We start from the raw sequence: 12041 nt of genomic DNA, 5'->3' as shown, positions 1-12041 counted from the left end.
AAATGCAGTGTGAACCTAGTCTTACACTTATACACTTGGTGGTAATAGCTGATGTATACAAGATCAAGGTCAAGTCTGATTTCATTGTGGTTTGTGAAAATTTATAGAGGGAGGGGATGGTCCCCAGGACAGACTCTAAATAACAAAGTATAGCTATTAGATTCAGTGATACAGTGGGCATAACGTCTCATGAAGATGACAAGTTTGTGCATACAGTTTTATTACTTATCTTTAAGGAAGCACAATATCTATTGGTCCACATCATTTACATGTATTATTTATTATCTTGTGGACGCATAAATCAGTTTTGTGATATTTCCTCTTCTGCTCATCAGTTTCCGTTCTTTGCATGCGCAAAACCTTTTCTGTCTTTTTTGGGCTTTTCTGTAGAAGACAAATACATTACTTCTGTGGGGCAGCATTTCAGTGCAGAATGCTATTTATCGTCATACATCTATACATACATCTATTCTCTTTTTCCATCTGGGCTCTCTGTTAGAGCTTGTGTATGAAACATTTCAAAGCATTCACCTTACTTAAAGATTCACAACAGATTTCTTTACAAGTTCCATAGATCAGAAGATGTGAATTTGGTCACGCTTTGATTTCTACATTGAGGCAGCCATGATGGTGAAGAGAATATGTATATATAAGCATCAATATTTTGCAGATTACACCCTGTAGATTGTAAGCCTTTGCACACAGGGTTCTCTTTCCAGTACCAGTTTGTCACTTACTTCATATATTTGTAATTGCTTTGTTACATTTTGTATGTGAAACTCTTATCACATGTGCTCTGGAATAATAATAATAACATTGTAGCTGCAATAGCATTGGCTGTAGTCTCAGGGCGCATGGGCTCCACCAGTGCACTTACTCTGGATATTTCGCCTGGTACCCTGGGTAAATCCCATTTTCAACTCTACAAAGTCTCAGCGGCTCTGCCGCCAGGCTGTCCTGGACTCCACATAAACTTTCACAGGGAGGGAATCTGGCACAATCCTCTCTCCTCTATACTTTCTTCTACTCCCCTAACTAAACATCCTGTAACAGTTTGGGATCAGGGAAAGAGTTCATTAACCATAACAACACTGCATACAGACAGTGTAAGGAACAGGCCTTTCTTTGTAATCAGCAGGGGCAGATACACCCGTATAATGCTGGGTTTACACCTAGCGATAATCGGCCCGATCGTACGATTAACCATTTCGAAGTAACAATATTTTTTTAATGACTATCAGCTTTTAGACGGAACGATATATTGTACGGAAAAATCGTTTTGCGATCGCATGTTCAAACATGTTCAAAAATCAAAATGAACGATTTCTCGCTCGTCGCTTGATTGTTCACTGTGTTTACACGTACGATAATCGAATTTGATCGTTATCTTGCAAATTCGAACGATAATCGTTCCATGTAAACGCAGCATTAGCAATATTGGTTGAGACGAATGAGGCCAATAATCATCTAGAGGTTTTTACACAGGTGCATCTATGGTCTGGATGCCTTAACCAAATGCTGCACAGTGCTGCCTATGTGGGGTATCTTAACCTCATTCACATGTCCCAGTAGATTTCCACATGAAGATCCCAGCATGCTAGGGGTTACTAAATCTGCAGCATGCTCATTTTGTTGCTGAAATATTCTTGATTTTGCTGTGGATTTACTTTGTATAGAAGGGAAATTAATCCACAGATTCTCTAGCAGATTTTGCTATGGGATCGTCATGGATTCCCCACAACTTTGCTTGAAGCAAATCAGTTCCTAACCCACTATTAAAATGATCAGTTTTTATCCACTGTAATGGTAAGGATGGACTAGATTATATTTTATTTCCATCTTTTAATTGCAGATCCCATGTTTTTTGGGTTTTTTTTAAGGAGGACCTCAGTATTTCAGTTTTGGAGCTGTGGAATAGTTCATATTGGAAAGTACTGGCTCTAGCTAGAAAGCTATTTTCTGTTGGAACGTACTTTGTGCTGTTTACTGCCCAAAATACATCCCAAATGACAGCTATATTTTTGCAAGTAAATTAATGAAAAAAGGCAGTGGCACTAAATTGTATGGTTGTAATAATTACAGCCATAATATTCAACCATGTAAGGGAGAGGAACTGTTCAGCCACTGGATTCAATACAGTCTTTGAAAGCTTGTGCGAGCAGGGCCGTAACTTTGTGTGTAATGGTGTAATGTCTGATATTTATGTTTTTTCCTTCAGAATTGTAAAGTGATGTGGAATATATCCAATGATAATCCACTGAAAAAAAATATGGCCAGTTGTAGGCAGTTTTTTGGTCTTTAAATTACTATGTATGTATGATTCAACGTATTTTTACTTACTTTTCTCTACTTTGTACACAGCATCCATTCCTGCCACCATATGGTCATCCACATGACAATGCACGAGCCATGTCCCGGGGTTCTTTGCTTCCATGGCAACAGTTTGAGATGTTCCAGGGAAAGTTTCAAATACGTCTGTTTGATAAACCACACCTCTCTGCAATATACAAAATAATCAAAGGGGTTGTCCCACCTGCTTAATATTCAGTATGGCACCACTGCTTTGTTCCTGGTTTGGCGCAGGGGGAGAGAGGACAGGATGCAGCTGTATCAGATCTACTTTGCTGTGTCTCCTACTGAGGTTACACGTGTGTCCAGGGAAAATCCAAACTCTGGTGTAAGATTTGTGTAAGCTCAGTGGGAAAGAGGGAATCAAAAATACCTAATGCTCAAAGAAGTCCCAATCGGGAACATAGTCAAAGAACTATCAAAACTATAGGGAAACGAAGGGGCCAAACGTCAAAGGGAAGCATTTTTTGCCACTGCCAAGCATTTGCAAAGCATTCCATATCTCTCATGTCTAATCTGAAAGAGAATTAAAACATATACCTGCAGTACCTTCTTTACTCCCCAACATTACTATTCTGAATAAGCCAGGTCCTGCTGTGAAGACCATTTGGAGATGGGGTGGGCACATGATCTGTAGGATCAGTCGATTAGTGACACTGCGGCGGCCATTGATTAGTCAAGCAGGCAACTCCATATGCCAACCCGACACCAGAAGTGCTGTGCAACAGGACTTGGGTTCCATGAGAATGGCAGCGGCAGAGGAGCAAGGAGGGTAAGCATACATTTTCTTCTACTTGTCAACAGCCTAAGCTAAATTGCAAAAAATATTCCCACTAATACTCCTTTAAAATTTGTAGGCTATATGAATGAGGTCAAAACTGATACATTTTGTGTACTACTCATGCTTCCACCATCTATAAAGAACATTGCTTCCATATTTAAAACCGGCGGGCCAACGGCGTCCACATGCAGAACGCTGAATACAGCATCGTGTGTTATTAACGCATATATAATATATCGTATTGAAGTACAAGACAGCAAAGAGCCATTGACTAATGGTGCCTTTACACAGAGATTTATCTGACAGATTTTTTAAGCCAAAGCCAGGAATGGATCTGAAAAGAGGAGAAATATCAGTCTTTCCTTAATTACTTGTTCCCTGTTTATAGTCTGTTCATGGCTTTGGCTTCAAAAAATCTGTCAGATAAATCTCTCTGTGTAAACGCACCATAAGGAATGTCTGGTCCAAAACCTGTCGGAATTTTAAAAGAAAATTGTGAAATTTTTATTTACAAAGCTGAAGAGATTTGTGGTCTATATTCATCAATAATTATATCTGGACCACTAACCATCACAAGCTTAACACATAAAGAATAAAGTATAATAAAAACAAAAAAAAATATTACCTTATACATGAAGCTGTGTCCATGGAAATGTACAGTGTGAATATCCACTTCACTCCCTAGCACAATGATATGCCAATTTATTTTGTCTTCAATGTACATTTTAAGGCCTTGTAAAGTGCCATACATTAGCCCATTGATACCTGAAATACAAACCATGCTCCACATTAATCTCAGCATAACTCCGCATGTTATTTTAACAGATTCCCATAAATCTCTATATTTTCAGTCAATTCAGTACCTACATTCTTCTTGTAAGGAAAAAAAAACAAAACAAGACCTTAATACTTACTGAAAGAAGTAAGCTTTAGGGTCAGTTCACACGTACAGACTCGCAGCATAAATCTCACTGCGAGTCTGTCAGGTCCTGGCAGTTCACTGTCACTACATACTCGCAGCGGTCTGAACGACTGCTGCTTGTATGTAATTACGCTGGCCCCTTAACCCCTTCTGCTGCCACCCGACTCCCGCTCTGTATACATTACCTCTACTCGCTGCACAGGGTCCCAGCGTACTGCTCTCCCGCCCGGCCAATCAGTGTGTTGCCCAGCCGAGAGCAGTACGCCGGGACCCCGTGCAGCGAGGACAGGTAATGTATACAGAGCGGGAGCCGGGCGGCAGCTGAAGGGGTTAAGGGTCCGGCATCAGACCGCTGCGAGCATGTAGTGACAGTGAACTGCCAGGACCTGACAGACTCACAGTGAGATTTACGCTGCGAGTCTGTACATGTGAACTGACCCTTAATCTGTAGCATCTACATCAGGGGTCCTCAACTGGCGGACCGCGGTCCGAACCCGGACCGTGGAGGCCAGCTGTCCGGACCCCTGGTCAGACCTCCTGACCGCCCCGAATACCGTCCGTCCCGGGACGGTTAGGAGGTCCCGCTCCCCACCGCACTGCCTCCCGCCCCATAGTCGTACTGTCCTTAGATGTCAGTACGCCTGTGGGGCTGGGGGCAGTGCCGGTCCGGCCCCCGGCTGATACGCGCTCTCTGGGGACGTCCCGGGAATTCCCCAGCAGAGATCGCACCACAGACCTCAGTGTACGCCGTCAGCCTGCTCTACTGGAAGTACAGGACGGCGGCGCACACTGAGGTCACTGATGCGCGCTCTGCTGGGGAATCCCCGGGACATCCCCAGAGAGCGCGTATCAGCCGGGGGCCGGACCGACAGGAGAAGAGGACAGCCGCAGCGGGGAACGAGGTGCTAGGTGAGTTGTGGGTTGTTGTTTTTTTTTTTGTGTCTGGGGGCCATCTATAAGGGGAGAGCGCACAGAGGGGGACTATATACTACAGGGGGAGAGCACAGGGGGCTATATACTACTGGGGGGAGCTCACAGGGGGCTATATACTACTGGGGGGAGATCACAGGGGGGCTATATACTACTGGGGGGACCTCACAGGGGGCCTATATACTACTGGGGGGACCTCACGGGGGGCTATATACTACAGGGGGAGAGCACAGGGGGCTATATACTACTGGGGGGAGATCACAGGGGACTATACACTAAAGGGGGAGAGCACAGGGTGCCTATATATACTACTGGGGGGACCTCACAGGGGGGCTATATACTACTAGGGGGGAGCTCACAAGGGGCTATATACTACAGGGGGAGAGCACAGCGGGCTATATACTACTGGGGGGAGCTCACAGGGGGCTATATACTACAGGGGGAGAGCACAGGGGGGGCTATATACTACTGGAGGGAACTCACAGAGGGCTATATACTACAGGGGGAGAGCACAGGGGGGCTATATACTACTGGGGGGGAGCTCAAAAGGGGCTATATACTACAGGGGGAGAGCACAGGGGGCTATATACTACAGGGGGATAGCACAGGGGGCTATATACTACAGGGGGAGAGCACAGGGGGGCTATATACTACTGGGGGGAGCTCAAAAGGGGCTATATACTACAGGGGGAGAGCACAGGGGGCTATATACTACAGGGGGATAGCACAGGGGGCTATATACTACAGGGGGAGAGCACAGGGGGGCTATATACTACTGGGGGGAAACTCACAGAGGGCTATATACTACAGGGGGAGAGCACAGTGGGGCTATATACTACTGGGGGAGCACACGGGGGGGCTATATACTACAGGGGGAGTTCACGGGGGCTATATACTACTGGGGGGAGCTCACAGGGGGGGCTATATACTACTGGGGGGAGCTCACAGGGGGGCTATTTACTACTGGGGGGAGCTCACAGGGGGGCTAAATACTACTGGGGGGAGCTCACAGGGGGCTATATACTACAGGGGGAGAGCACAGGGGGCTATATACTACTGGGGAGGAGCTCACAGGGGGCTATATACTACAGGGGGAGAGTGAACAGGGGGGCTATATACTACTGGGGGAGCAACAGGGGGCTATACACTACTGGGGGAGAGCGCACAGGGGGCTATATACCACTGGGGGAGCAACAGGGGGCTATACACCACTGGGGGAGAGCACACAGGGGGGCTATACACTACTGGGGGAGCAACAGGGGGGCTATATACTACTAGGGCAGTCACCCCCTTTGTACCTTATATCAAAGTGCTGGTGAGAGAGAAAAAATGCCAGTTTTCCCGCTAATAAGCAGTAATTCTGTATGTAAATAGTTGAACGTTTGTGAAAAGTAACAAAACACGTTTCCTACTGATGTTCAGCTCGGACCTTCACCTGACTATAGACCCCGGTAAGTGGACCTTCACTAAGAGTTGTTGAGTACCCCTGATCTACATAGTCTGTAGAACCTGTCATTGTAAAACTAGGTTCACACACTGCAAAATGAAAAAAAAAAATTATAAAAATATCTAACAGCAAAACTGTCCGGCTTTTCCAAAGCAACCCATCACGGTGTTCATTAACTGGTTGACAACACAGGGTGGACATGCTTGTCCTAGTGCCATCAACAGTACCTCTGTATACATGGCATTTGAGTGGCCTGACTATGTATCATTAGTGGTGTAGTGTTCCAGATCGACTCCCTGCAGCAATACCACCGAGAGACGATCCGTCTTTAGAGAAGCCCATGACCCCTGTGAAGCCCCGGGGCAATCAATTGCCAAGGCGATGGATCAATGCAGTACATGCACTCTTTTAGTCTATATCTCAGATGACACTATGCACTCTGTTCCCGTACTCTCAGAGCACTTTCCGATTCTAAATACAATGTTTGGACCATCTGAAAATAAAGCAATTACTGCTTCTTGTGTCACCCCCAGTCCTAGTCTATAAGCTCTTGTGTCACCCCCAGTCCTCCTAGTCTGTAAGCTCTTGTGTCACCCCCAGTCCTCCCACAGAAATAGGTAAAGCCAAGGCACACTTGGAATTTGCGGGAGAAGCTCTTGTGTCACCCCCAGTCCTCCTAATCTGTAAACCTTGCCAGCAGGCCTCTCACTCCTTTTGTACTTTTATTTATTTTAATTATTCAATCCTGCAATGTGTAAATGTGACCCCTATGTGTAAAAAAAAAAAAAAAAACACTGCAGAATTTGTTGGCGCTTTACAAGAAAATATCAATATTTTTATAAATGGGTGACATTACAAAGTACAGTTGTTACCACACAAGACAAGCCATAAAATAAAATGCCCCTATAGATGGAAGAATAAAATTTTTATTGCTCCCCCGGTAGCCGCTGGCATGTTGTATACTTACCACAGCTGACCAGTGTCACGTGGCGCCGTTCAAAACCGCTTACTTCAGCTTCTGTAGTGACTCCTCTTCTCTGCCTTGTAATTTAACGCTGGAAGTCACACGCTTCCATAGGGAATGCATGAAAGTGCGTGAGATCCGGCGTATAATGACAGGACAGAGAAGAGGAGTCACAGCAGAGGAGGATGTGAGCATGCGCCTGCCGTTTGGAAAAGCTTTTGACTTCAAAAAGTTTTAATTGGTCCAGGTCTGAGTATTCAGACCTGTAAAAATCATGAGAACAAGTCGGGTGAAGACCACACTAAGCACGATTCTCTCCTGGCTCTGCATCATGTGATGAGTCAGGATCCTAATGGAAGTCTATGGAGCCTGAGTGGTTCACTGACACAGATCGGGGAGCAGACCAGTGGAGTCCTCCCCCTGCTCGTTCTCACTGTACGGGTCTAAATACTCAGGCCCAGACCAATCAAAACGTTTGTCTCTATGACATGTCTAAAGTTTTTCTAAACAACAGTGACACGGTAAAGCTTTTATTTTATATATTTTTTTTTTTGATTGACAATCACAGTACTGAACAAATAAAGAAAATTACTTAAAGGATAACTTTTGCGAAAATGAAAAATCCTATAATGGCAGGGGTGTGGGGGCACATAATAAAGAATCTATACTTACCAATCTCCATGTCCCCGCAGTGCTGCATCACGGTTCACAGACTTCCACAGCCCTTCTGAAGCTCCTGCCATGTCAAACCCAGCTCAGAAATGCTTGCTCAGCCAGTTAGTGACTGACACAGGGCACTGCTTCAGTCACTGACCGGCTGGGTGGGCACTTCCTACTTGGTTGTGATGACACCAGAACCTGGGAGAAACTAGGATGGGTAATTATAGACTTTTATTATGTTCCCGCACCCCCTAACCGCACTGGATTTCTCATTTGCAGTTCTCCTTCATAAACCACTTGACTTTATTAAAATTTTTTATAAGGAATGTCTGCAGCACCTATTCTATGTATAATCATCAGGTTCTGACACCAGAATATTATCACACAACTATTATTTACAGATGGGTCAATAGAAAATTTCCGTTGACATGTAATAGAATTTTTTTTATATATATTCATGATGTAGACATTACTGTGCATCTTGTTGCTTTCAATGAAGTCTTGATCAGTTTTGTTCACTTTCTCTGGCGTTAGGCAATATGTTTGGATATTTTCATCTAGATACCAGGATTCATTTTCATTGAACACTGAGAAAAAGAGAACAAAGCGCACAACTTGATCCTGAATCATGCCTTGGGGAAAATATCCTCTCTGGCAGACAACAAGAGCGCCAATCAATCCACTGTATGTGTCCTAAGAAAGAGTACAAGGATGTCTGTATTATTTCCATTATATTGTAGCCAAGAAAAAACTAAAACATTTTACAAAACAACTTACCTTCACTTGATCAACGTTGGAGTAGTAAGGCCAAGTCAGGCAGTATTTGTCTTTTCTACTGGGCCCAGAGCGTTCCAGGACATCCCAGACATATGTTTGTACCTGCCCTGTGACAATTTAAATACATAGTGGATGAGTAAAAGTTCGGCAAATAAGGCTAGGTTCACACCTGTAACCTATTTAAATAACTGGACAAATCCAAAGAACTGATGAAAACGAGTGGGAAACTCAAAAGACCCTACTGAGGTCCATTGGGTCCATTAGTGTAAGTTGTGTAGCAGATCTGCCAGAGACAGAGGCCCCGAACAGAGTTTCCAACACAGATATGAACTGAGAAAATATGACTTTACCAATGATGTATTCTCCATAACCTTAAAGGACGTTCTTACCTGGTTTGGTAGGTTTTATATCATTATCTTGCGGTTTAACACCATGTGCATATATAGAGTATGGCCTGCTTGCATTGTTTTTAAATACAATGTATATTCTCTCATCAACATTTGCTGTTAAGACAGGACCTGGGATATAAAGGGCAATGTGCACATTAATGGGAATAAATACATTTTTTAATCAATGTAAATTAAAATATTTTCATGCCAGATTATATAACAGGGATCAGACGATCTGACAGAGGTGTACCCCCTGTCCATAGATCATCCCTAATATATATATATACATACAGAGTGGTGCCTTGGATTACGAGCATAATTTGTTCCGGAAATCCAAATCCACTCCTAAACCAAAGCAAATTTTCCAATAAGAAATCATTGAAATGCAGACAATTGGTTCCACACCCCAAAAATAATAATTTAATATTCTGAATAACATGTAAAACTAATAAAACAAGCATTCAGAAACAGCAGAATATGTGATATTATAAGTTACTGTACAGTAAAAAGGGATGATGGTTGACCTCAGGGAGATCAACCAAAAAACACCACAGAGACCCATCACAGGTCTCGACGTGAGTGTATTCTAGGACATTGCCCCCTGGGAAATCAAATATGCAAAAGAACACTCCAGAGATCACAATTACAGGTCTCAACATAGTGAACTAGCCAGACCTTCCCCCCGGGAAGGAACAACCAAGCCAAGGAATGTCTCCAAAAGGAAACCATCAAAGCAAGGTATCCATCCACAGACAGCTGTTTCGGGGTATGTGCCCCTCATCAGTGTGGAGTAGGTTTCTGGCTAGTGGGAGCAATGCTAGTAAGTGCATGAAAAAAGGAATGATGGTTGACCTCTGGGAGATCAACCAAAAAACACCACAGAGACCCATCACAGGTCTCAACGTGAGTGTATTCTAGGACATTGCCCCCTGGGAAATCAAATATGCAAAAGAACACTCCAGAGATCACCATTACAGGTCTCAATGTAGTGAACTAGCCAGACCTTCCCTCCAGGAAGGAACAACCAAGCCAAGGAATGTCTCCAAAAGGAAACCACCAAAGCAAGGTATCTATCCACAGACAGCTGTTTCGGGGTATTTGCCCCTCATCAGTGTGGAGTAGGTTTCTGGCTAGTGGGAGCAATGCTAGTAAGTGCATGCAAAAAGGGATGATGGTTGACCTCAGGGAGATCAACCAAAAAACACCACAGAGACCCATCACAGGTCTCGACGTGAGTGTATTCTAGAACATTGCCCCCTGGGAAACAGCTGTCTGTGGATGGATACCTTGCTTTGGTGGTTTCCTTTTGGAGACATTCCTTGGCTTGGTTGTTCCTTCCCGGAGGGAAGGTCTGGCTAGTTCACTACGTTGAGACCTGTAATGGTGATCTCTGGAGTGTTCTTTTGCATATTTGATTTCCCAGGGGGCAATGTCCTAGAATACACTCACGTCGAGACCTGTGATGGGTCTCTGTGGTGTTTTTTGGTTGATCTCCCTGAAGTCAACCATCATCCCTTTTTGCATGCACTTACTAGCATTGCTCCCACTAGCCAGAAACCTACTCCACACTAATGAGGGGCAAATACCCCGAAACAGCTGTCTGTGGATGGATACCTTGCTTTGGTGGTTTCCTTTTGGAGACATTCCTTGGCTTGGTTGTTCCTTCCCGGAGGCAAGGTCTGGCTAGTTCACTACGTTGAGACCTGTAATGATGATCTCTGGAGTGTTCTTTTGCATTACTGTACAGTAATGGAGAGGATGGGAAACACAAGGGTGGACAGAGACTGCAGGGAGCATGGAGGAATAAGCAGGGCAGATGTGGGCACATACATGCAGCACTCTCTGTCCGGGGAGAGAGGGGTTACAGCTATGAAGAGATTACCTACACCATTCTGTCCCCTGAGGCAAGCCCCAGCCTGAAGTGGATCTGCCATGATTTGGAAAGTGGGGGAGATTTCCTGGGTCAGAGTACAGTGCTGTAGACCCCGCTAAGCAGACCATGCCCCTCCCACCCAGTACAGGGAGCTCTTAAACCAAAGCAATGCTCTTAAACCAAGTCACAATTTTGAAAGACTGTGAGCTCTTAAACCAAAACTCTGTTAAACCAAGTTACTCCTAAACCAAGGTACCACTGTATATATATTTATATTTATGGTATTTGTATTAGTAAAAAAGTAAGCTAACAAATGTTTTCTGCGATCATTTTCTCTCCTTCGTTATCACTTTCACTCACTATTTATATAAAAAAAAATATATTACCCAGAAGTCCCAAATGTTCCCAGTGTTTAGTCTTTTCCATTCTAAATTTAAATGTCTCATTAGTATATTGTCGGTACACAACCTTCTTATACTTTGAACCAATGGTTTTGTCAGTTCTGTTTAAGAATATATCTGCAGGGCTGAAGAAAAAAAAATATGTTCACACCCATTTGATGATTTCCTGAATTGTTTTACTTTAAACCCACATATCTCAGGAACACATAGCTGACAACCGCCACAAATTTGCCGGGACTATCTTGAATATTAAGCACAGGCTAGCATAGTTACCAACAGTCCCGGTTTTACCGGGACTGTCCCAATCCTGAGAAGACATCCCCGGCAAAACCATGTCCCGGGAAGCCCCGCCCGTGCTACGGTAAGCCCCACCCCCTTCCAGCGCGAGCGATGTCACTCATGCAGAGCAGGGAGAGAAGTGCCTAGGGTACTAGAGGAACCATACTATTGAGGTAAGTATAGCTTTTTTTGTTTTACATACAGATGAAAGGAACAAGAGGATGCTGAAGGGGGTACTGGTATGATGATGGACAGAAGGAGGATGAAGG

At 44.2% G+C, this 12041-nt stretch overlaps 1 protein-coding gene across 1 annotated transcript in view; it reads right to left on the bottom strand.

Annotated features, from left to right (window-relative positions):
• Positions 1-218: 218 nt before the first annotated feature.
• The window catches only part of LOC138794939 (ceruloplasmin-like), a 43762-nt gene continuing 31939 nt past the window's right edge, over positions 219-12041 (bottom strand). Inside the window, exons 13-19 of the mRNA XM_069973876.1 lie at positions 11479-11618; positions 9220-9348; positions 8831-8937; positions 8527-8746; positions 3756-3895; positions 2341-2497; positions 219-384 (exon numbers count right to left, since the gene is read on the bottom strand). Of these exons, the coding sequence (XP_069829977.1) occupies positions 332-384; positions 2341-2497; positions 3756-3895; positions 8527-8746; positions 8831-8937; positions 9220-9348; positions 11479-11618 (946 nt within the window). The 3' untranslated portion in view covers positions 219-331. The remainder of the gene's footprint in view (positions 385-2340; positions 2498-3755; positions 3896-8526; positions 8747-8830; positions 8938-9219; positions 9349-11478; positions 11619-12041) is intronic.

The sequence above is a fragment of the Dendropsophus ebraccatus genome, chromosome 6 (genome assembly GCF_027789765.1).
Source record: "Dendropsophus ebraccatus isolate aDenEbr1 chromosome 6, aDenEbr1.pat, whole genome shotgun sequence".
NCBI classification, from domain to species: Eukaryota; Metazoa; Chordata; class Amphibia; order Anura; family Hylidae; genus Dendropsophus; species Dendropsophus ebraccatus.
Note: the sequence above shows the minus strand (reverse complement) of the source record. Positions and strands in the feature narration are given on the sequence as shown.